This window comes from Aethalodelphis obliquidens, unplaced genomic scaffold (assembly GCF_003676395.1).
Source record: "Aethalodelphis obliquidens isolate GAN/ISIS:26980383/991018 unplaced genomic scaffold, ASM367639v1 scaffold53, whole genome shotgun sequence".
Classification (NCBI taxonomy): Eukaryota; Metazoa; Chordata; class Mammalia; order Artiodactyla; family Delphinidae; genus Aethalodelphis; species Aethalodelphis obliquidens.
This window is the reverse complement of record NW_020837997.1, coordinates 2287187-2312421: the sequence shown is the minus strand read 5'-3', so window position 1 is coordinate 2312421 and position 25235 is coordinate 2287187. Positions and strand designations below refer to the sequence as shown.

The following is a 25235-nucleotide window of genomic DNA, read 5'->3' as shown; positions in this document are numbered from 1 at the left end:
GGAATTTAGCCTGTTTTCTCATGTCCTATCAAAGCAGATATTGGCCAGCTCTGTGACTTTGTCACCCGTGTAAATCAAAGATAATTTCACAGGACATCCTGGTCATGGCAGGCAGACACCTTGAAATATCATTTATGCTCATCTCGACTTAGAAATCACTGTTATTAATTAGTCGAGCCCTGTGGTTTAGGATTACCGAATGCATTCATGAAGAGGCACGTATCTTTTTACATTACAATTTAACAAAATATTTTCACACCAGTATGTCAGCCTGTTTTTTTAATGCCTTAGCAGCTGTCTGCTGAGACAGGCCCATGAGCAGCTGACCCCCTGCCCTCAGAGGCAGCAAAGAATCAGGTCGAGGTTAGGCAGATTAGTGAGGTTCTAAACTGGCCTCCTAAAAATTCCTAATCCTGGGACAGCAGCCAGTCAGCAGGCTCGGGGTCACACAAGGTCCTTGCGCCCTGTCCCCAGCACCCAGCCAGGGTTGTCATGGCCTGCCTGTTCTCTGGCCGTGTCCTGATCCGAAACAACAGTGACCAGGATGAGTTGGACACGGAGGCTGAGCTTAGCCGCCGGCTGGAAAACCGACTGGTGCTGCTGTTCTTTGGTGCCGGCTCGTGCCCGAAGTGCCAGGCCTTTGCACCCATCCTCAGGGACTTCTTTGTGCGGCTCACGGATGAGTTCTACGTGTTGCGGGCAGCCCAGCTGGCTCTGGTGTACGTGTCCCAGGACTCGACAGAGGAGCAGCAGGACCTGTTCCTCAGGGACATGCCCAAGAAGTGGCTCTTCTTGCCCTTCGAGGATGACCTGAAGAGGTGAGGTAAGAGGAGAGGTCAGGGAGGGCTTCCTGGAGGAGGGGCTGTTTCTGCTGAAAGTGAAGTATTTGTTTACTGAGGTATCTGTTCCATCTGAAGTTGATGAGCACCCTCTGTAGGCCAATCAGAACAGAGAACTGGGGGAGAGGGGCGGGGGAGGGGTACATATGCCCATTTCCATCCAGCTCCCTGGGGAGTTTACAACCTGGGAAGGGGGGAGCACAAACGTGAAACAAAGACTCAAACACTCAGATAAATACATAATAAAGAACTGCAGTAGTTCCCAAGGACAAAGGGAGGATGTCATGAGGAAATATCATGGGGAGACCTTGCTGAGATTTGGGGGTCAGGGGATGCTTCCCAGAGGAAATGGCTTTAAAGAGAGACACCCCACCACCACCACCAAGGACAAGGAGGATAGGAGGGTAAAGAGTGAGGAAAGGGAAGGGTTTCCAGGCAGAGGACATAACCCAGACAAAGGCTCGGAGGAATTCAGGGAAAGAACAGCCAATTCAGGGAACAGTCATACCAGGAGTAAGAAGGCAGCATGTGGAGCAGTGCCCCAAATCCCACCTAATGAGCGTGGATGTGATCCTCAGAGTAGCTGGGAGCCATGGAGGGCACTGGAGCTGAGAGAGAGAGATGGTTGAGTTCCAGCCGTCCAAGGAGCTGCCCAATAAACTGATCGTTTGTGGCTATTTGCAGACTTTCCCCTTTTCAACAGTGAGACTTTCATTCTTTTTATTTATTTATTTTATAAATTTATTTCTATTTTATTTCCTTATTTTTGGCTGTGTTGGGTTTTTGTGGCTGTGCACAGGTTTTCTCTAGCTGTGGCGAGCAGGGGGCTACTCTTCGTTTTAGTGCCCGGGCTTCTCATTACGGTGGCTTCTCTTGTTGCGGAGCACAGGCTCTAGGCACGTGGGCTTCAGTAGTCGTGGCTCACAGGCTCTAGAGCACAGGCTCAGTAGCCGTGGCGCACGGGCTTAGTTGCTCCGCGGCATATGGGATCTTCTCGGACCAGGGCTTGAACCCGTGTCCCCTGCATTGGTAGGCGGATTCTTAACCACTGCGCCACTAGGGAAGTCCCTCATTCTTTTTAAACCCCAATTTTTTACTATGAAAAGTTTCCTGCAAGCCGTGTGGCATGGCCAAAGGAAAAATAAAAGAAAAATTTCAAAGATACCAAAAAGTCGGAAGGAGCACACGATGAAACCCTTGGGCATTTTTGCCATTTGCTTTATCTCCATGCACGTGGAGTTTGTGCTGAACCGTTTCAAAGTGAGTTGCAGACTTTGTGCCATTCTACTGATGTCATCAATTTTGTTACAAAACTTAGACGTTTCTGGTCATGGAGACCTTCATCCCCACCCAACATTATCAGAGTTGGCACACTTGCTCACTCCCACAGCCTTCTGCAGCTGAGGAGGTTCTTTTCCCCAAATGGTGAACATTTCCCTCCCCTGGGGGAAGAAATGCCAGCTGTAAGGGGATCATAGCCAAACATTGACCTTGTTTGAGGCAGGGTCCTCTCCACAAAGCCTTCACCCAGGCAAGTATCCAGACAGAGTGAGCGAGTCCCCACCCCCTACCCCTCCCACACACAGGGTTGCCAGATAAAATACAGGACACCCAGTTGAATATAAATTTCATGTGAACAATGAAAAAATTTTGAGTATAACTGTGTCCCACGTGATGCAGGGACATACTTATAAAAAGTTATTTGTTGTTTACATGAAGTTCAAATTCATTCACACAGGGTGTCCTGTATTTCTAGTTGCTAAGTCTGGCAACCTACTCCTGTGGGATTTTGCAAGTATCAATACTATGTGTCTCTGTAAGGAGGCCTGGAAAAGGGCCACCCAAGAACCCCGTGGGTGGAAGTTAAGAATCATGGGTGATGGGACCAGTCTGGTAGCCTGCTTGACTCCATGATGACCGTGTGGGGCTTTGGCCTAGATGGGAGATTTGGTCTGGGGGTCTCCTGTGGATGGCTTTTCACTGGCTCTCTCTCATACAGAAAACAAAATCAAAAACTCCTTACCATGGCCCTGCAGGGCCTTTATGATCAATGCTGCACTCCAATCTCCCTCTGACCTTCAGGCTTTTGCACCAGCTGTGCGCACTCTGCATGGGAAAACTTTCCCCAGTTCTCCCCTTCCTCTTCCTGCAGATTTCAGCTCCAGGGTCACCTCCTTAAAGAGGTCCTCTCTGACCATAAGTCCTTTACTCAGTTTAGTATCTCTTTATGGAATCTGTCAGTGTTTATTCATTCATCCCACACACATTTCCTGAGCATCTACTCTGTGCCCGGCACTGTTTCGGGCAATGGGGACACTCGTGAATAGGGACAGAAAGTAGCCCTAGTGAAGCTACTTTCTATTGTGGGAGAAAGCTACTTTCTATTGTGGGAGAAAATGACAAACAGGAGAAATAAACTATGCAGTGTGTTGGATGCTGAGAGCCGCGCATCAGCAGAGAGAAAGAGAGGCGTTGAGATTTAAGGTTAGGTGTCTGCAGCATACAGGGTCTTAATCCGCAGATGTCTGGAGAGAGTGCTCCAGGCAGAGGACATGGCCAGTGCAAAGGCCCTGTGGTGGGAGCATGTTTGGGGTGTTGGAGCCAAAGCCCGGAGGCCAGTGTGGCCTGGCCTGTTCTGGTTCCTGGGCATCCCCAGAGGCCGGCATGGGACAGTGCACACAGAAGGCGCTCAGTAAGTACTGAGGGAGGAGGGATGTGGGGCTCTTCAGCATAGGGTCAAGGACGAGGGTCCGACCGGACTGACCCGCCCGCCCCGCAGGGACCTCGGGCGCCGGTTCTCCGTGGAGCGCCTGCCGGCGGTCGTGGTGCTCAAGCCGAATGGGGATGTGCTCACGCTCGACGCGGCCGACGAGATCCGGCGCCTGGGCCCTGCCTGCTTCGCCAACTGGCAAGAGGCGTCTGAGGTGCTGGACCGCAGCTTTCTGCTGCCAGAGGACCTGGACGACCCCGCGCCGCGGAGCCTCACCGAACCACTGCGCCGCCGCAAGTACAGAGTGGACCCGGCGTCGCGGGGCGTACGAGGCCGGGGTAGAGGGGGCGACCCCGGGCAGGAGGGCGGGGCCGAGGGCGGGTCAGTGGGGCTGTTCTGACCCCTGGAGGGGTGGACCGGACTGGGGGCGGTCCATGATGAAACCCCCGAGGAGGGCGGGGGCGGGGCTGGGGCGGAAGTGGGCTGTTCTGATCCCTTTGCTGGGAGAGAACAGACAGGGGCGGGTCTATGAGGAGTCCTTCCCCCTCCCCTAGGGTGGGTGGGGCTAGGGGGTGGGGGTCTGCTCTGAACCCTCCGGTAGGACAGAACAGACAGACAGGGGCGAGTCTGTGATAAGCCCTCATCCCACCCCCACCCCCCGACCTCCCGGTAGTGGGCGGGACCGGGGGGCTGTTTTGAGGCCCCATGGTGGAAGGCTGACGGTTAGAGCAAGCAGAATCTCTGAGGAGCCCCAGCGGGACGGGAAGTGGGGTCGGGGTGAAGGGAGGGGACCATTCTGAGTTCAGGCCAGGAGGAGGGAGGGGACGTAGCGTCAGGCCGGAGCCGCGGGCTGGGGAGGCGGTCTGTATTCTGAGCCCAGCCCGAAGAGCAGAGGAGCGGTGAGGGTGGAGCTGCTCTGAGCTCCCCGGATGCAGAGTAAAGGCCGAGAAGTGGGGAGCAGGAAGGGTCTTTTTTGCGGCCCACCCTCCACACCCTCAGGATTCAGCGGGGGCGAGGGGCTGTGTAATGAGATGGCGGGGGAGAAACAGGGCGGGACCTGAGGTAGTTCGGACGCCCCACCCCCGCCACAGGTGGAGGGTGAGACCTAGCGCAGGGCCGATGACGGAGGTTTCTGTGTGAGGCCTCCCTCCCCCTCCCCCCCAGGACCTGGCAGGCCCAGGACCTGTCTTGGTTCTCCAGCGGCCGGGGTGGTGAAGCAGGGAGAGCTTTTCAAGGGCCTCTAGAAATATTTTTAAGACTTGGGGAGGAGGGGTGGTTACAAGTTCCAAAATGGGAAAATGCAAACCAAAATCAAATGATGGTGCTGAGAACCCTCGGCCCGCCGTGCACTAAATGGCGTTGTTCACATGCTTCATGCGCAAAACTACAGTAATCCTTTAACAACGGATTTGTAGTTTGCACGGGATGCAGTTCAATATTTGGTGTCGTGTGCGCTGGGTCCAGGACCTTCAGCGAGGGCTCAGAGTCTCCCTGTCCCTGGTGAACCCTGGGGTTTCACGAGGAGACAGCAGAATATAGAAATCAAAAACCCTAGTCTGGAGCCCCTTCCCGGCTGTGTGACTGTAGGACAGTCACCTCCCCTTTCTACGCCTCCTTTCTTTCCTCTGGAAAATGACAGTAAGGCAAGGTCCTACCTGGCAGGTCAGCCAAGGACCCAGAGCCGGAGCTCGCTCCGCGCATGAACCTCTTCATTTTGCCTCTGGCGCCGCCTGGCGGCGAGATGGGGAGGTACGTCCTAGGGGAGGGGCCAAACATGCAAATGAGGTGCAGTCCACACCTGTTCCCAGTCTCCGGAAAGGGTGTGCTAGGAGGGCGGTGCGACTCCGGGATTTGGGAGGCCCTGGAGGCCTAGGGACTGGACAAGTGCCTCATTTCTTGCTCACCCCTAACCCCCAATCTCCAACTGAGGAAATTGAGGCTCAGGTCGGTGATGCCACCTGCTCTGGTTCCAGACACATCTTGCCCTTCATTGACCTTAATTAGGCCTATCTGTGAAATGGTTGTGTTAAACCCTGTGATAATGGCTCTTAAATTCTTAGGTCGCTGGCTCACCGACAGCCTTTAAAAGAAGTTAAAAAACATCCTTCCCGAGAGCAAACCACAGGACACACATCCCATCAATATCTTTACTATTTCAGCCAGCACGGAATGAGAGTGGCCAGGTTTTGCCCCCCGGGCAGTGAGGTAGGGAAGTCCGCTCCCTGTCCTGTCAGGCTGTGTGATGTGGGCAGGTCACTGGCCGTCTCTGAGTCTCCCTCCTGGTAGATAGGGATCAAACCTCCCATCCCCATCTCTACTCCTGCTTGTCACAGCTAAGGTGAGGAAGGGACAGCTTGGCATCTGGCCAAGGCAGACAAGATCACTGTCAGAGTGTCACCTACAGAGTGTTGCCAACTTGCAGGGTTAAATTTCCAAATTGAAACCAGACACCCCCAAACCAGAGAATCACCCCCATATTCAAAGGGGGTGCCAGGTTGTGGTATCTGTGACACTACCGCCCAGCCTCCATCAAATAATTGTGAAGTCTAAAAGAGGGCTGTAATGACCTTTGGCCATTGCATAGAATTGCCCCTTTATTTGGCTGGTTTAGCATGTGTTTTCACCTCCTCCCCAGAAGGGCAAGCTGGACCTGCCTTTGTCACCACTGGGTCCCCAGAGCCAGGGGGGCACGGGCCCCCATCAATGTTTTTTGAATGAATAAATGCCTCTATCTTACAGCTGTGTATCCCCAACACCCAGAACAGAGCAAGGACTCTGTTCCAAACAAATCACTGAGCCCCAGCTATCCCAATGTGAGACGTTTTCTTACCTGTAAAACATGGAAAACTCACTCTAACTTTGGCGATGAAGAAAAAGGCTGGGTGTGTCGGGCCAAAGCCTGGTGAATAAATGAATGAATAAACTAATTCCTCTTATAGATGAGGAGGCCCAGAGAGGTTAAGGGATTTACCCAAAGCCACACAGCAAAGGAAGAAGCCACCTGTTGCTGAAGGGTCACCCTGTTCTCTCCCCTGGGGTCATTTTACCCATCAGGCACTAGGCTGAGGGCTCAAGGCCCACAAACTTTTCCCAGAAGACCCCAAAATTTTGAAACCTGAAAAAAATGGCTCCCCAAATTAGAGAAGAGACCTGGAAATTCAAAACCAGTGGGATCTATAACATTTCTGTGAAGCAGTATAAAGCAGTGGGTGGGAGCTAGGCTGTCTGTGTTTGCTGCATGACCTAGGGAGTTACTTAACCTCTCTGTGTCTCAGTTTCCTCATCTGTAAAGCCTAGGTGATGACTATGCTGTCTTTCAGGCCCAAATGCATTAAGACAGAGATGGCTTGCAGGAGGCCATGTCGACCTCATTCACTCTTATATTCTGGATCTATCAGGAATGTGTTAACTTTGAAACCATTTTCAGTTTTGATATTTCAAACTTTGCAAGAATTACAGAGCAGGAGTACAGAGCGATCCGTTCACTCATGCATGCAACAAGCATTTATTAAGGGCCTACTGTGTGCGAGGTGCAGACCCAGACACAAAGGGGACACAGCAGTGGACACTTGAAGCAGACATTCTACGGACTGGAGCAGCCACCCCTCCCCCACTACCGGGCCACACATAGTGGGAAAATGCACATGGTGCGCTGCCAGAGATGTAAAGTGCTACAGGAAAGCAAGAAGACAAACAAGCCAAATGAGCGAAGGATATGAAGAGACATTTCTCCAAAGAAGATACACAAATAGCCAACAAGGGCATGAAAAGACACCCTACTTCAGTGGTTATTATGGAAATGCACATCAAAATTGCAATGAGATACCCATTCACACCCTGTAGAATGGTTACAAAAAAAAAAAAAAGAGAAAATAACAAGTGTTGGAAGGGAAATGAAGAAATTGGAAGCCTGGTGCACTACTGGTGGGAATGTAAAATGGTGCAACCGTTGTGGAAAACAGGCAGTTCCCCAATAAGTTAAATAGAGAGTTACCATATAACCCAGCCATTCCACTCTAGGTGTAGACCCAAAAGAAATGAAAACAAGACTCAAACAAATCATTGTATGTGCATGTTCTTAGCAGCACTATTCACAATCGACAAAAGGTGGAAACAACCCAAATGTCCATCAAAAGATGAATGAGTAAAGTAAATGTGATCCACCCATACAATGAAATGTTATTCAGCCATAAAAAAGGAATGAAGCATGGGCATATATACACTACCAAACATAAAATAGAAAGCTAGTGGGAAGCAGCCGCATAGCACAGGGAGATCAGCTAGGAGCTTTGTGACCACCTAGAGTGGTGGGGTAGGGAGGGTGGGAGGGAGGGAGATGCAAGAGGGAAGGGGACATTTGTGTATGTATAACTGATTCACTTTGTTATAAAGCAGAAACTGACACACCATTGTAAAGCAATTATACTCTAATAAAGATGTTAAAAAAAAAAAAGAATGGAGCACTGACACGAGCTACAACATGGATGAGCCTTAAAAACCTTATGCTCAGGGAAAGAAGCCAGACACAAAAGGCCACATATTGTCTGGTTTTGTTTATATGAAACGTCCAGAAAAGACAAATCCATAGAGACAGACAGTAGATTGATTTGTGGTTACCAGGGGCTGAGAGTGGGGAATGGGAAGCGACTGCTAATGGGGGAGGGGGGGGGAAATGGAAATTCCAGTACTAGATAGAGGTGATGGTTGCACAACGTTGTGTATGTACTAAATACAACTGAATTGTTCACTTTCTAATGGTTAATTTTTTTTTTTTTTTTGCGGTACGAGGGCCTCTCACTGTTGTGGCCTCTCCCGTTGCGGAGCACAGGCTCCGAACGCGCAGGCTCAGCGGCCATGGCTAACGGGCCCAGCCGCCCCGCCGCATGTGGGATCCTCCCGGACCGGGGCACGAACCCGTGTCCCCTGCATCGGCAGGCGGACTCTCAACCACTGCGCCACCAGGGAAGCCCCTCTAATGGTTAATTTTATGTCGTGTAAATTTCACCTCAATTTTTAAAACTTAAAAATAAATAAGTAATATCCCCCAAAATGTGCCGTGGGAAGAACAAAGGCTAGCAGCGAAGGACAGGTGTGCTGCTTGGGGAGGGGGTGCAGGAGGGCCTCTCTGAGGTGGCTGACGTTTCTGAAAAGCCTTGAAAGAAGGTGAGCAGAGGGGACATTCCAGCCAATTGCCGGATCCGCGGGTAGAGACCACATATCAGAGCGAATTATTTAAAAATTCGGTCAAGTTTCTTTTCTTTCTTAAAAGACAGCAATGAAACAGGTGCTTGGGGCAGCGGGAGGGGAAAATGGGGCACTTGAATGAGTTTATGGATCTGAGAGGCTCTCTGGATCCCGCCACGGCGCCCTTATCCCACGTGGGACCGCCTCCGCCCCGCCTTCGCCCCGCCCCCCGCAGGCCCCGCCCCTCCAGAACTCTGAGGCCAGGAGCTGTCGGTCACAGAGAAAGAAAAGACTTTGTCTCAAGTTTTCCCAGAGCTTTCTCGTCCTCACCGCGACTGGCATCCCGAGCCCTCTGCGGCCCCGACAATATTCAGAAACCCCCCCTGCGGCCCCGCCCCCTCTGGACCGCCGAGGGCCTCGGACGCCCCTCAACTCCCCTGCCCCCTAAAATCTCTTTGATTCCTCAACTGTCCCATAGGCCCGCAGGACCCCTCCATGGCCAGGTCGTACGGCGGCCGGGTGCTGGCCGCGATGATCCTTTTGGGCATCCCCGCGGCCGTGCTGGCGGCGCTGGGCGCGCAGCTGCTGTTCCAGCTGCAGGCGGGCCGCGCGGAACTTCGAGGACCGCGAATCGACGTGGTGGGCCCGGAGCTGGGCGCCGGCCCTGGGCTGCCGGAGGACGCGGCCGGGGCGCTGCTGCCGCTGGCAGCCGCGCTCGCCGCGCTCGCCCTGGTGCTGGGTCTCACCTGTCTGCTTCTCGCCGCGCTCTGCGGCCACCTGGGCGCCGAGATGGCGCGGGGACCGGGCTCCGGCAGGTAGGAGGACCGGCCCCTCTGCCCGGCTGGGGGCTGGACAAGCCCGGGGGAGCCGCTTCCCTTCTCTGGGCCTCAGGTTGGGAGAGAGCTTTCCTTCCTCACTCCCTCCATCCATCTTTCCCTTCCTCCTTTCTTCCGTCCCTCCCTCCCTCTCTTTCTCCTTCTCTCCATCCATCCCCTCCCTCCATCCTATATTTGTTGAAAATTTACAGCAGGTACAACTACAGCTGGGACCCCCTTTTCAAAGATGTGGCAACAGGCTCAGAGAGGGCCTGGGGTCAGTTAGCCCCAGTGTTGATAGCGTTTGTCATTTATGGAAACCTAAGCTCTAGGTGCCCCCCACTTAATGTGGATTAACACAGTGAAGCCCCCTGGGTGGCTGGCGCTGTTATTATCTCCCGTTTTAACAGTGTGTTAAAAAGAGTCTGCTCTCTCTAGGCTGCCAGGATTGGAAGGGGGTGGACTGGATTTGAACTTGAATCTGGTAGAGCCAGAACATGTGCCCTGGCCCTGGGTGGGGTTCCTTGTCAGGCACCTGAGCTCGGGGATATGGGCACTGGACAGGGCGGCCGGCGGGTGCATGTGGAGTGCGGAACCTTCCTTGAGCCAAGGACTTGGCTGTCCCATATCTGAGTGTTTCCTTCCAGGATGCTGGGGGAGGGGAGCTGGGATCCTTGTCCAGGATTCCATGGATCTGAGCGGATGGGAAATTCCACCATCTGATCCCATCCGAACTGTGCACCCTCCGTCTGATAGTTCAAGGGGTGCTGAACAGCATGTGTTCTGTCAGTTGACAAATATGCGTTGGGCACCTGCCGGGGGGCTGAGCCGAGCATTGGGTATTGGCGACCCAGCAGGAACCAGGCGGACCTGGACCCACCTTCATGGGGACACAGATAATGAAGATACAAAACAGATCAGTAATGTCAAATGGTGATGAATGCCGGAAATGGATGAAAATGGGGTGATGTGGTGCAGGAGAACAGGATGGGGGATGAGATGGGACCATCAGGGGAGGCCTGTGTTGAGACTTGAGGGAGGAAAGGAGGCAGAAGATCTGGGGGACTGTGATCCAGGCAGAGGGAACAGCATGTGCAAAGGCCCTGGAGCAGGAAGGAGCTTAGGGCGTTAGAAGGTGATAGAGGTGATTGGTGTGGCTGAAGGGTAGATAAGGAAGATGAGGGCCAGGAAGTGAGAGGTACTGGATTTTTTTTTTTTTTTTCCGCATGTGGTATGCATGCTCTTAGTTCCCCAACCAGGGATTGAACTTGCCCCCCCACCCTTGCAGTGGAAGCACGGAGTCTTAACCACTGGACCACCAAGGAAGTCCAAGAGGTACTGGATTATATAGCGCTTCCTGTGCTGTGGTGAAGCCTTTGGGGTTTTCTCTGACTGAGAGTTGTGAGCCAGGAGGGATGTGATCTGACTTAAGTTTGAAAGAACCCACTTAAGTTTGAAAGAACCCACTCTGGCCACTGTGCAGAAAAGGGGTCAGGAGGGGAGTTGGAAGGCAGACCAGGGAGGAGGCCATTTCCATGGTATTGGTGGGAGGTGAGTGATGATGGAAGCTCTCCTTTTCCTGATCTCACAGGACTGGAGAAGGGCATGCACCCAGCGGAAGCACTTAGCAAGGCAAGGGGCTGGGCTCAAAACTAAGTCCTCAATCCATGTCAGCTCTTGGGAATCTCTGTTTCTATTGTCACTGATAACAAGTTAGCCTCAGTTTTCTCACCCCCAAATAAGCTTATGGTCTGTAAAATAATGGAGGTCAGATGTTTAGCAAGTGTCTGTACACAATAGCTGCTTCATTAGTGTTGGGTGTTCGAATGGACTGATGTATATGGATGGGTTTTGGGGGAGGGGAATGGAATGGCTAGTGACTGGATGCATGAATGGACAGATGGTTGGTTTGCTCGATGGATGGTGACTGGGAGATAGACGATGGATGGATGGGTGGGTGGGGGTTGGATGGATGGATGGATGGATGGCAGATGACAAATGGATGAATGGATAATGATGGATATTTAAATAAATGGTTGGATGGATGAACAAAGCATGGTTAAATGGATGGATGGCTGTATGATTGAATAATTGATGGGGACGGGTGGATGGTAAAGGATGAATGAGTGGGGGGAAAGATGAGTGGATGGTTAGGTCCTCACATAGACCTCCAGTTCCCCAAAGCTGGACCACTCCCCCTACCTCTCCTCCCCAGCCTTATTCCACCAGCTCTGCCTCCTGAGCCCATTTTCTTCCTGCCCCCCTCCCTGCCAGGTCTGACTGGTTTCTCTATGACTGCCGCCTCCTCAGACATGTGGCCCTCGGCCTCTTCTGTTGTGGGGTCTCCGTCTACTTAGCAGGTACGTGCTCAGGATAGAACATGGGGTGTAGGGCCCTGGGTTGGGGTGACCGGGGGTAATAGCCCCACAACTGGGGTCAGCTCCAGAGGCAGCCTGCCTGTTTCACTCTTGGTTCCTACACTCTAGCCCATGGCTGGCATCTGATCCCAGTGGGGATTCCATAAATGGCAGCTGTCTTCAGAACACCTCTGATTCATCAGTTTTCTACATTTGGTTTGAATAAAAGTTTCCAAGTCCTTGGTGGTTTCTGGAGATAGTGTTTCACAGGTTGGCCTTAGCAAAAACTGTTTTGATCACAAATATCTGAATCCAGCTCAAGAAGGGCTTAAGAAAAAAAAAAAATACGCTTCATAAACCAGAAATGCAATTTTAAATCCCAAAACATGAAGCAGAGTAAAAACTAATAACCTGAGTGCCCGAGGGACACACTGCACTGTCTTTCCTTCCCCGACTTATAACTCTTCTTTGATCAACATTCTCTCACCCACAACATGCTGGTAAAGGAATCCAATCATCCCCTTTCTTAAAGAGACTCCTGACATCTTATATTTTGTTCTAATCTTGAAAAATATGTTGCTGGTGCTGGAGACTCAGCGCTGAATCATACATAGATCCTTGGCAGCCTTATAAACAACCTGTTTCACTGGAAGAAAAAAAAATCAGCTGACTGAAAAACAAGGGATTTGCTATTACTGTTTTTCCTTAGTACCATAATAGAGAAATAGAAGTTTACAAGATATATTTAAAAGATTTATTCATGAGATATGAGCCTAGGGTTCATTGTGGGAATTTGTATGTACAGTGCAGCGAACTCTGCATAACTCTTGTTGTTTGAGTTCATAAAATGCTCTGGATTTTATTAAGTGTGGAACTTCCCTGGCGATCCAATGGTTAAGACTCTGCGCTTCGACTGCGGGGGGGCGTGGGTTCATCCCTGGTCAGGGAACTAAGAACTAAGGTCCCACGTGCCACGTGGCCAAAAACAAACAAAACAAACAAAAATGCTCTGGATGTGTGTTTTTTAAAAAGGAGAGTGGATGGAGTGACTCGTGTATCTGAAAAGATCAGGGGTTATTGGCCTCAGGTGTGGCTGGATCCAGGCACTCCAATGAGGTCTTCAGAAATGCTTCTCACTTCATCTCATCACCTGCCGTGCCCTGAGAAAGGGGCCTGTCTCTGTAAGCGCTTTCAACACAATACCTATGACCTCAAGCCTTTTCATAAGCCAACAAAAATGTTGGAGACTTGGAGAATAAAATATTCTTATTCTAAAATACACGAAAACTCACAAAGGGCAAACAAAGGTAACTATGTCAGCCTCATTAAGCATTAAATTAAGAATTTGTTCAGCTCCCATTTAGATTCTTTTTGAGGATAGGTGACCTCACTCAGCAAGAATTCCTGAGCATGTCCAGCCAATCATTCATTCATTGCTAACCAGAGCCAAAATAATAGTTATGAAGATCTTTCAAAAAAAGAAAAGAAATGTTTAGGGCTTCCCTGATGGCGCAGTGGTTGAGAGTCCTTCTGCCGATGCAGGGGACGCGGGTTTGTGTCCCGGTCCGGGAAGATCCCACATGCCGCGGAGTGGCTGGGCCCGTGAGCCATGGCCGCTGAGCCTGCGCGTCCGGAGCCTGTGCTCCGCAACGGGAGAGGCCGCAAAAGTGAGAGGCCCGCGTACCGCAAAAAAAAAAAAAAAAAATTTTAGAGCAGGGACTTCCCTGGTGGTCCAGTGGCTAAGACTCCACGCTCCCAATGCAGGGGGCCTGGGTTCGATCCCTGGTCAGGGAATTAGATCCCACATGCTGCAACTAAGAGTTCGCATGCCGCAACTAAGACCCAGCACAGCCAAATAAATACATAAATAAAAATATTTTTTAAAAATGTTTAGAGCAAAAAAAGTCCTTGGCCTCGCCTTAATATGTCAGACATGATGCATTGTGGCATCTTCAAAAGCAAGAGTACGGAGCTGGAGAAAGCATTAAAACAGCCCACAAAGTGCCAAGAAGTCCTTCATCAGCTCTGGGCTTCTCTCCTACCAATTCCCTAATGGCTGCAGTTAGAAAATAACCCTGTCCTCATAGGCCAAGCAAAGGTCCCAGGGCTGACTCTGATTGGCTGAGCTTGGGTCATGTGATAGCCATGCACCAATCACTATAATCAGGGGAAGCAGTGCTCTGATTGGCCTAGAACCATACATGTCACTGATGCCAGAGTGGTGGGTCAGTCCTTCTAGACCAGTGACCAGGGTAGGGGTAGGGACTGGACCAGCACTTCTCAATGGGAACTGGTTCTGCCCCTGAGGGAACATTTGGCAATCAACATCTAGAGACATTTTTGGTTGTCACGATAGGGCCGGGGGAGCGTACTACTGGTATCTGGTGGATAGAAGCTGCTAAATGTCCTACAATGCACAGCACAGTCCCCACCAAAAAGAATGGTGGTGCCAACTGGACATCGGACAGGGCAACAGAGAACCAGTACAGGTCCTCAAGGCCAGGTCGTCAACTGTCTTTTTTGATTTTTAAGATTTACTTTTATTTATTTATTTTGGCTGCGCCAGTTCTTAGTTGTGGCGTGTGGGATCTTTTTAGTTGCGGCATGCGGGATTTTTAGTTGCTGCTCCTTAGTTGTGGCATGCGTGTGGGATCTAGTTCCCTGACCAGGGGTGCAACCCAGGTCCTCTGCATTGGGAGGGTGGAGTCTTACCCACTGGACCACCAGGGAAGTCCCTGCCAACTGTCTTGTTGTTCAGATCAGCAAACTGAGGCCAGAGAGGGACTGTGATTCACTCAAGGTCAATCACAGGGATTCAGAAAGCCTGAGATCTGAGTTGTTTCAATCGTGGTAAAGTACACATAACACACAATTTACCATTTTATAGTAAAACAGATGTGATGATGATGTATTTGTCGGGTGTGAAGGGGTTAGATGAGTTAGTCTATGTGCCTATCATAATGTACAATTTTCTATAACTGCTCTCCATGTGGGGGAGCTCTCCCAGGGGTGGGAGAACAAACGTTGAATAAGAGCCGTTTCCTTCCCCAGCACTATCCATCTACGCCCTGCTTCTCTTCGAGATCGAGACGGGTGCGGCAGCTGCCTCCATCCTTGGCTTGGGTGCTCTGGTCCTGGTGGCGGCGCTGACCCACACTCTACTCCGGGCCGCCCGGGCCACCCGCCGTGGCCTCCATGAGCTGTCCCCACCGCACTTTGAAGACGACCCTGTCTGCCCTTCTGAAGTCTCCAAGGCCAGCTCCAGGGCTCAGCCCCAGCAGGGTACCCATCACTGGACCCCCTACTCATCCTACCCAAAACCTGGGGACTCCCTCAGATCCATGGTTACTGCCACAACACCTGCAGCCATAGGGGGAGGCCGGGAGGGCAGCCTGCCTGCATTCCGCATGCACCGGACACTGTCTGCCAGTGAGGGGCACTGGGAAGAGGTCACGCATGAGATGCGTAGCATCCTGAGCCACAGGCCAGGGGGTTCAGGGAAGGACTCCACTCTGGTGTGAGCCCAAAGGCCAAGGATAGGGCCTTGCCTAGGGTCAGGCAGCAGGAAGAGGACTCTTGTAGAGATAGCTCCAGGCTCAACCACAGTAGCAGTATAACTTGATTTCTCTCTCAGTTCACAGCATCCCTGATGTGTGTCCTCAAGGTTGCCTCATGGCACAAAAAGGCTGCCAGGGCTCCAACCTTTACCTTTACCTCACTCAGAGAGAAAGGCAGAGGGCCAGGACTTCTCAGGAGATTTTGGAAGTTTTCCTGGGAGGCCTTGGGACACTTCTGCTTATACCCCATTGGCCAGAACAGAGTCATGTGGCCACGCTTCAATACAGATGAGACAAGGAAATGTAGCTGCCCAGAATGAATAAGATTCTGGTATAGGCAGGAGGGGAGGGGAGAGCTCAGGCAGCATTTCTCTAAACATCTCCGTCCATTTTACAGATGAGGAAACCGAGGCCCAGAGAGGGGCAGTGACTCACCAAGGGTCCCACGGCCAGTATTGAGCATCAGAGCCAGGATTCGAACCCAGGTCCTGTAACCCCCATGCTGCTGATAGTGCAAGTCTCAGACTCTGCGACTCCTTCCGGGCTGTGAGCGTTTGAAACCTGTGTGTGCGGAGCTCAGAGCAGCCCAGGGCCATGGACGCACCTGGAGGCCTGGACCCAGACTCCTGGCTGTGGGCCTATGGCTGAGGGCTTCACCGCTCTGTGTCTCAGTTTCCTGGTCTGTAAAATGGGAATGGAAGCGGTCCCTCTTCCTAAGGCTCCCGTGAGACTCCGTGTGAGCCATTCCAGGGGCCTGTGCGTAGCAGGTCCTCAAGGCATGTCAACCTGTGCTTCTGTCAGTCGGGGTGCCTGGTAGCAGGAAAAGGTGGGTTGATGGCCAGTGTCTGGGACTCTTGGAACTGACAGGGCTTGGAGTGGATAACTCAGAGCCTCAGGGGGTCTCCAGAGGCCCTGGCCCCACCCCTGTCCTGCACAACCTGAAAATAAACTCCATGTCACTATTTCCATGTCATCTGAGCCATGTCCAAACGTGCTGCGTGGCCAAGTGCAGACCCAGGATGAGGGGTGGAGTGAAAGGAGTGGGGGTAGAAAGGGCAGGAGTCTGGGGGCAGAGAGTGTGCCCCTTGTAGAGCCAAGTCTGGGGCCCATGCCCCACAAATCTTCACGCATATACATTTCACAGGGTGCGGGGATGGCCTGGTCCCTGCCCCAACCCCAAATGGACAGATGTCCCCGGAAGTCTCCCAAGCCGTCCCTTCCTGGGCCACACAGGGACTCAGGGGTGGAGGAAGCTTGGCCACACAGTGGCTTGAAGTCCCCCAGGACCCATCTCCATGGGCAGAGAGGTGGCAGCACCCAGCAGGGAAGCTGGTCCCCACACCTGACCTTGGGTAGGGATTCTGATGATCAGGTACAGAGTTGGGTGCCCCATTGGCTTGGACCACCTTCTTCCTGAGCCCCTGGGAGGCTGTACAGACCTCCTCCTCCCATATGGCACCTGTCACAGGGGGCGCCCAGGAAGCATAGGCTCTCGGTGAGCATGAAAATATCATTGAAGAGGATCGAGTCAGAATGAATGTCGTGTCACATGCCTAGTACTGCAGACACACACCAGGCACTTCCAGCTTTAGTTAATCCTTAGGACAACCCCACTCACAGATGGGCAAACGGAGGCCAGAAAAGCAAGGCCACTCATGTGAGAACACACGGCGGTGGTGATGGCTGGAACCTCATAACCCTGTCACGTAGGACACCAGGGAAGTTAGTGCCTGGGAAACACTGGAGACTCCAGTTTCTGAGAGCTCTCTGGAATGGGGGAGGCCCTGGGGACTCTGAGGGTGGGCAAGAGAGTTGAGGAGGAAGGACCCAAGCTGGCTGTGTGCGAGGAGTACCGGGTGGACCTGTCAGGAGAATTAGAAGCTGGACGTCTAGGCCTAATCTTCAAGGCCAGGACTAGGGTGCGGGTACAAAATTTAAGGAGGCTCTAAGGAATTGAAAACAAGGGTTCAGACAAATCCTTGTACACGTGCATTCATAGCAGCGCTAGTCACAAGCACCACAAGGTGGAAACGACCCAAATGTCCATCAATAGATGAATGAATAAACAAAAAGTGATCCATCCATACAGTGGAATATTACTCAGCCATAAAAGGAAGGAAGCTCTGACACATGCTACAATGTGGATGAACCCTGAAAACATGATGCTGATTGAAAGAAGCCAGACACAAAGGCCAATGATCCCATTGATATGAAATGTCCAGAACAGGCAAACCTATAGAGATATAAAGTAGATTAGTGGTTGCCAGGGGCTGGGGGAGGGGGAATGGGGAGTAATGGCTAATAGGGATGACGTTTCCTTTGGGGTGATGGAAATGTTCTAGAACTAGACAGAGGTGATGGTTGCACATCGTCTGTTTGCTAAATGCCACTGAACTGTACATTTTTAATTGGTGAATTTCATGTTGTGTGAATTTCACCTCAACTTAAAAAAAGAAAAAAGAAAATTTAAGGAGGCACTCGCTCTCAGGTTCCTTCACGTGCAGGTGGGCCCCAAGTTTGAAGCGAGCACCTCCTTAAATGTGGGCCCTACGTGCTCACTAGCCTCATCCCAGTCTGATCTCCGCGCGTCCTCCTGGGACCAAGAACTGGAGCCCTGGAAAGTCTGCAAGGTTACAACGTGGGAGGCTGGCTGGAAGCGCTGCCCACAGTCCCTGCTGAAACCTGGCCCTGTTGTCGACACCGCCCTGGATGGGGTGCTGAGCACCTTCGTATTTTTATCAGAATCTGGCGAGCAGGGAAGAGGCTGGTCCTCGGGCTGGAGCCAAACGCTCTGGTTGCTCCCTGTCCCGGGCACCTGATGAGGGTTTTGTGTTCCAAGAGCCAGCTTGGACAGACCTGGCTCAGGGAGCAGTCATGCGACCTGCACTTCAGTTTCTTTCTTTATAAAATAGGGCTAATCCCCCAATCCCATCATAGTACAGCTGTGAGGACCAAATCGGAGAGTATCAATGACTCCGTTAGCTCCACGGGCCTCACCGACATAAGTAGCTGTCGGCATCCTGGTACATTTTGAGGTGTAGACACATCTGTTAAAGATGCTGCCTTGGGGACTTCCCTCATGGTCCAGTGGTTAAGAATGCGCTTTCCAATGCAAGGGACCCAGGTTTGATCCCTGGTCGGGGAACTACGATCCCATATGCCGTGGGGCAACTAAGCCCATGCGCCACGACTACTGAGCCCGCATGCTGCAACGAAGAGCCCGTGCACTGCAAAGAAAAGATCCCGCATACCCCAATGAAGATGCCACAACTAAGACCCGACACAACCTAATTAATTAATTAATTATAAAAAAGATGTTGCCTTGGTTTAGGGTCATCAGAACCAAAGGCTGAGATGATTGCCAAGATGTGGTTTACCTGGGAAGTGACCCCAGGAAGCCCCGGAACCCTGCAGGGGGCGCCAATGGGCAGATGGCGCTAAGGGCAACGGGGGCTCGATCCCCCTGGGCACCCCAGGGAGACAGTATAGAGCACACATGGCAGTTGGTCCCAGCCCAGGGGTGAGCGGACTGGGATATTTATCCTCCTATTTCCATCAGGCATTAGCTGAGAGCTGCTCCCAGAGGGACTGACCCCTCACACTTCTAGCCTTCCCTGTGCACCAGCTAGACACACTCCTCTGGCCACAGGAGGCCCCAGGCAGGGTCACAGGTACTTGCTGTGGAGGGGAGGGAGGCACAGCTTCGTGGCATTTTTGCAACAGCAGGCATAAATGGGATATTGAAAGCACTTAACTGTGCTATTTGTGGTTGAGAAGAGCTGTTGGTTTTTGGATGCCCACCACGTGCCAACACCCTGCCTAACTCACACAAGGGTCACCACTGTTGCCCCCTCATCACACCCACTGGTCTCCCACCTTTACTTCTGCAGGTAAAATCTTCTGAAAGTGGCAGATGGAGTTGGGGTCCTCTGTGCTGGTGACATTTAGAACAGAAGGTCAGATGCCACCTTGAGGGAGATTGCTCAGAGCAAACAAGGGGCCCGTTTCCCCCAGAGAACACTTTATTAAAAACACTTTAAGGGCTTCCCTGGTGGCGCAGTGGTTAAGAATCCACCTGCCAGTGCAGGGGACATGGGTTCAAGCCCTGGTCTGGGAAGATTCCACATGCCACGGAGCAACTAAGCCCGTGCCCCACGACCACTGAACCTGTGCTCTACAGCCCGCGAGCCACAACTACTGAGCCCGCGTGTCACAACTACTGAAGCCTGCCTGCTCTAGGGCCTGTGCTCCACAACAAAGAGAAGCCACTGCAATGAGAAGCCTGCACACCGCAACGAAGAGTAGCCCCCACTCGCCACAACTAGAGAAAGCCCACGCGCAGCCACGAAGACCTGATGCAGCCAAAGATAAATAAATAAATTTAAAAAAAGAAAAAAAAATGATTCAACCAGGGTAGGATCTGCTTTCAAGTTCACTTTGTGGTTGTTGGCAGGATTCAATTCCCTGTGAGCTGTGGAACTTAAGTCCTTGGTTCCTTGCTGGCTGTTGGCCAGAGGCTGCCCTCAGTTCTGTGACATGTGGGCCTCCTTATAGGGCAGTGTGCATCATCGTAGCCAACAAGAGAGAGTCTGCAACAAGATGGAAATCTTGTATTTTAAACCTACTCACAGAAGTGAAGTCCCATCACCCTTACTGTATTCCATTGGTTAGAGGTGAGTCTACACTAGACCCAGCCTGCCCTCAAGTGGAGGATTACACAGGCCTGAACACCAGGATACCAAGACAAAAGGTTCCAAAGGGAACCATCTCACAAGCTACTTAATGTCTTGTAAATTCTCTGTGGGCTCTTCCCCATGACAAATAAAAAGGGCAGGTGGATAAGGAAGATGAGAAAGGGGTGTTTTCTATACAGCACGGGCCAGCTTTTTCAGTTCAGATTTCTAAGCTGGCAAGAGTGTACATGATAGCTAAGAAATTCAAACTGGTGAGACAAATGGACAAAATTAACAAAACTGACAATGCCAAGTGTTGGTGAAGACATGGAGCCACTGGAACTCTTATTTGCTGTGGGTGGGAGGGTAAATTTGTGCGACAGTCTTAGAAGTCTGCTTGGCCGTATCTGCTTAAGCTGAAGATAGGCCTCCCTTACCACTTAGAATTTCCACTCAGGGTATTTACCCAACAAGAATGAGTGTGTATTCATCAATCAGGCTCCCTGACTTCAGACTATACTACAAAGCCACAGTAATCAAGACAGTATGGTACTGGCACAAAAGCAGAGATATAGATCAATGGAACAGGATAGAAAGCCCAGAGATAAACCCACGCACATATGGTCACCTTATCTTTGATAAAGGAGGCAAGAATATACAGTGGAGAAAAGACAGCCTCTTCAATAAGTGGTGCTGGGAAAACTGGGCAGCTCCATGTAAAAGAATGAAATTAGAACACTCCCTAACACCATACACAAAAATAAACTCAAAATGGATTAAAGACCTAAATGTAAGGCCAGACACTATCAAACTCTTAGACGAAAACACAGGCAGAACACTCTATGACATAAATGACAGCAAGATCCTTTTTGACCCACCTCCTAGAGAAATGGAAATAAAAACAAAAATAAACAAATGGGACTTAATGAAACTTCAAAGCCTTTGCACGGCAAAGGAAACCATAAACAAGACGAAAAGACAACCCTCAGAATGGGAGAAAACATTTGCAAATGAAGCAACTGACAAAGGATTAATCTCCAAAATTTACAAGCAGCTCATGCAGCTCAATATCAAAAAAACAAACAACCCAATCCAAAAATGGGCAGAAGACCTCAATAGACATTTCTCCAAAGAAGATATACAGACTGCCAACAAACACATGAAAGAATGCTCAACATCATTAATCATTAGAGAAATGCAAATCAAAACTACAATGAGATATCATCTCACACAGGTCAGAATGGCCACCATCAAAAAATCTACAAACAATAAATGCTGGAGAGGGTGTGGAGAAAAGGGAACCCTCTTGCACTGTTGGTGGGAATGTAAATTGGTACAGCCATTATGGAGAACAGTATGGAGGTTCCTTAAAAAACTAAAAATAGAACTACCATACGACCCAGCAATCCCACTACTGGGCATACACCTTGAGAAAACCATATTCAAAAAGAGTCATGTACCACAATGTTCATTGCAGCTCTATTTACAATAGCCAGGACATGGAAGCAACCTAAGTGTCCATCAACAGATGAATGGATAAAGAAGATGTGGCACATATATATAATGGAATATTACTCAGCCATAAAAAGAAACAAAATTGAGTTATTTGTAGTGAGGTGGATGGACCTAGAGTCTGTCAAACAGAGTGAAGTTAAGTCAGAAAGAGAAAGACAAATACCATATGCTAACACATATATATGGAATCTAAAAAAAAAAAAAATGATCATGAAGAACCTAGGGGCAAGATGGGAATAAATACGCAGACCTACTAGAGAATGGACTTGAGGATACGGGGAAAGGGAAGGGTAAGCTGGGGCAAAGTGAGAGAGTGGCATGGACATAGATATACTACCAAACGTAAAATAGATAGCTAGTGGGAAGCGGCCACATAGCACAGGGAGATCAGCTCAGTGCTTTGTGACCACCTAGAGGGGTGGGATAGGGAGGGTGGGAGGGAGGGAGACGCAAGAGGGAAGAGATATGGGAACATATGTATATGTATAACTGATTCACTTTGTTATAAAGCAGAAACTAACACACCATTGTAAAGCAATTATACTCCAATAAAGATGTTAAAAAAATATATATATATATGACTAGTAAGAATCAAAAAAAAATGAGTGTGTATTCATCAAAAGACATGTACAAGAGTACTCAGAGCAATTTCTTTCAATGGCCAAGAACTAGGGACAATCCAAATGTCCATCAACAGATGAACAGACTGTGGTACATCCATACAATGGAATACCACTCAGCAATTAACAAGAGGGAATTCAGGCAACACAGATGAGTGTCTCAGACCTAATAGTGAATATAATTAGCCAGGCTCAGAAGAGAAGAGGACTCGTTTGGGCATTGCGCTTAGATCAAGTTCAAGAACAGGCATAATGGAATTCCCTGGTGGTTCAGTGGTTAGGACTCAGCACTTTCACTGCCAGTGGCCCAAGTTCAATCTCTGGTCGGGGAACTAAGATCCCGCAAGTCAAGCAGCATGGCAAAAAAACAAAACCAAAACAAACAAACAAACAAAATAGGCAGGATGAATGATGGGGTAGAAGCCAGCAGCTTTGGGGGTTTGGGTGGGAGGGTGCCCAAGGGGATGCTCAAGACTGGCACAGATCATTCCTCTGATCTGGGGGTGGAGAGAGCAGTAGGGGCCACACCTGGGCTCTGGAACACTTGAATACAAGAAGTGTGGGGTATGCCACTAGTAGAAGCCAGACTAGTAGAAGCCAGGAGAAGACGACTTTGGGCTGCAGAAGCCTTCCAGCTGAGAAGAACTTTGAGAGCCAGGAAGAGTTTTTGCCACAGTCAGCAGAGGCTGCGGAGAGACACAGCCCCACAAGAGTTCTCCCTCAGAACTACCAAATGAGGTGAGGACCATGGAGATTCCCATTGTAAAGATGGACAAACTGAGGTATAGAGAGGTTAAGCCACTGCTCAGGTCACCAGCTAGTGAGCATTGGAGCTGGGACCACATCTCCCCAGAAATGTCCCTCTCAGTCCCCAGGACCCTGTGATGCCCGGGTCTCAGCGCCTCAGAGCCGGCTAAAGGGAGAAGGATAAGTCTTCCTCTTCTTCTCCCTTCCCTGTAGCCCAAGAGGATGTAAGCTTAGTTGGAGCTGTGAGGATTGATGTGGCCCAAGTCAGGAGTTGGGGGCTAAGGGGAGAGGCTCCATCGGGACTTTCCGGCCCCTTTGTGAGGCTGTTCCCAGGCCCCGTTGCACTCAAGAGGGTTGGGATTTTGCAGAGTGAGTGACCTGGCAATGATGGTTGATCCAGTCGGACCCAAGGCCAGTATGGGTCGTCCGGGGCCCCTGGTCACACACAGATGCCCTGGAAAGTGATCTGGGGCTGGTTTCGGGGTGGCCAAGATCACAACCAGAGAGAACAAACAGGCTTTGCTTCCCAGCTGGATCGGATTCCATGGCCGGCGCCAGAGCAACCTGGGTGGGACCTGGCAGGTGCTGGCTGCGCCCAGAGTGGAGAGATCCGGGGAGATATCTTAGCATCAGAGGCCTAGTTTTTCCAAGGCAGCTGAAATGGGGTGTGGGGAGGGGGTACCGTCTCCCCCCACCCTCCCCTCCAGGATAGTTCACTGTCTCCGCCCTCAGACTCCCAGGGCAGAGGACTCTTTTCCCTCAGATCCCTGTGCAGAGCAGTATCTCCCCCTTCAGGTCCCCAGGCCAGTGTCGTTAGACACAAGTGCCTGGGTGGGTGGCACATCCCCTTGGGATCCTGTGTGACCCCTTCTGGCCAATGAGCTGTGAGCAGAACTTTGACAAGGCACTTCCAGGCCAGAGCACTTGACAGCGTGAGATCCTTGCCACTATGACGAGCAGCCTGTTGCCGCCCTGCCATGGGCACGTGAAGTGGATGAGAAATAAGCCTTAAGCCTTCCTACGCTGCAGAGATCTGGGGAATGTTCCTGACCTGGGCCACCCTGACGCTATGGGTACCTGGGGAAGAGAGAGTAGAAAAGGAAGCACATGCGTGGGAGAGACAGTGTGAGCCCTGGGGTGGTTCATTTCACAAATAGTTTGTGGAGTCCGTATTCGCCAATTCTCCTACTGGCTCAAATCTGTGACCCCCAGACCGATACTCACAGCGCTTTTGCGGCTATTGGTGGACATGCACAGTGCCGGAAAAAATTTGAGTCCTCAGAGGTGCACGTTCCCAGCTGTGGTAGGACAAGGCGATGTCCTGCCTTCCTGTTCCAGCTCTGACTGTAAACAGGCATCCTTCTTGAGGTCTAGCCAGTGGCCCATTTTGCATTTTTGTGCTTTTTCATTGGTGAGTTTTGCTGTTTGCAAAGGCCCCCAAGTGTAGTGCTGAGGAGCTATCTAGTGTCCCCAGGTGCAAGAAGGCTGGGATGTGCCTCCGGAAGCAAATACTCTCCGACGAGCTTTGTTCAGACGTGAGTTCTAGGGCTGGTGGCCGTGAGTTCACCGTTAACAAATCGGCAGCATGTATATTAAACAAGGTGTCTTGAAATGCACAGAAAACAAGGTTACGTATTGATTACTTGACCAAAATGTGACTAGTGGCTTACAAAAACCTACCTGTATCTCCCCGAGGAATACAGTATTTCCTAATTCGGTTTTCACGCTACTTTACAAGAGGTAACTACCGCAATTCGTGAGTATCCACCGTTTGTGTCTACCACACAGCGGAGGAAAAGGGACGCACAGAACAGAACAGCTTGGTGGTTAAGAGAGCAGGCTCTGGGTTGGAATCCCAGCTGTGAATTTAGCCGCCTCCTGCTTCAGTTTTCCTATCTGTGAAATGGCCACGCAACCAGGGCTTCCCACTGAGCTGGGGGAGGACTAAATGAGATACTGTACATCAGGTGTTGGTGAGAAGGTCCTCGAAGTATAAACGGTGGCTGTTACTATTATTACTGTTATGCGCAATGATGGAGGGGCGGGACCCGGTCTCCTCTGTGATTCGGAATCCCGGCTCAGGCACTCGCTGAGCCTCAGTTTCTCCCTCTGTAGAATGGGAGTGGTGGCAGCGCCCCCTGCCCTCCAGGATTTCACCCGCTTGCTGGGTGTGCGTCCGTCCCTGGCTCCTGCGAGCCACAGAGACCCACAGTCAGAA

General features: G+C 51.0%; 2 protein-coding genes across 3 annotated transcripts; both read left to right on the top strand.

The window, feature by feature from the left end:
• The first annotated feature begins 348 nt into the window (after positions 1-348).
• Positions 349-5212, top strand: NXNL1 (nucleoredoxin like 1). The gene is made up of 2 exons (XM_027084635.1): positions 349-818; positions 3619-5212. Exons 1-2 carry the CDS (start codon positions 493-495, stop codon positions 3947-3949), a joined length of 657 nt encoding a protein of 218 aa, XP_026940436.1. The 5' UTR covers positions 349-492; the 3' UTR covers positions 3950-5212.
• Positions 5213-8924: 3712 nt separating this feature from the next.
• TMEM221 (transmembrane protein 221) lies at positions 8925-16430 on the top strand. Of its 2 annotated transcripts, XM_027084634.1 has the most exons (4): positions 8925-9548; positions 11823-11908; positions 14957-15187; positions 15860-16430. In XM_027084634.1, the coding sequence occupies exons 1-4, from the start codon at positions 9229-9231 to the stop codon at positions 15919-15921; spliced, it is 699 nt and encodes a 232-aa protein (XP_026940435.1). In that variant the 5' UTR covers positions 8925-9228; the 3' UTR covers positions 15922-16430. The 2 variants fall into 2 exon arrangements, with proteins under 2 accessions (XP_026940435.1, XP_026940434.1); XM_027084633.1 differs by having other exon boundaries at positions 14957-16424.
• Positions 16431-25235: the final 8805 nt, after the last annotated feature.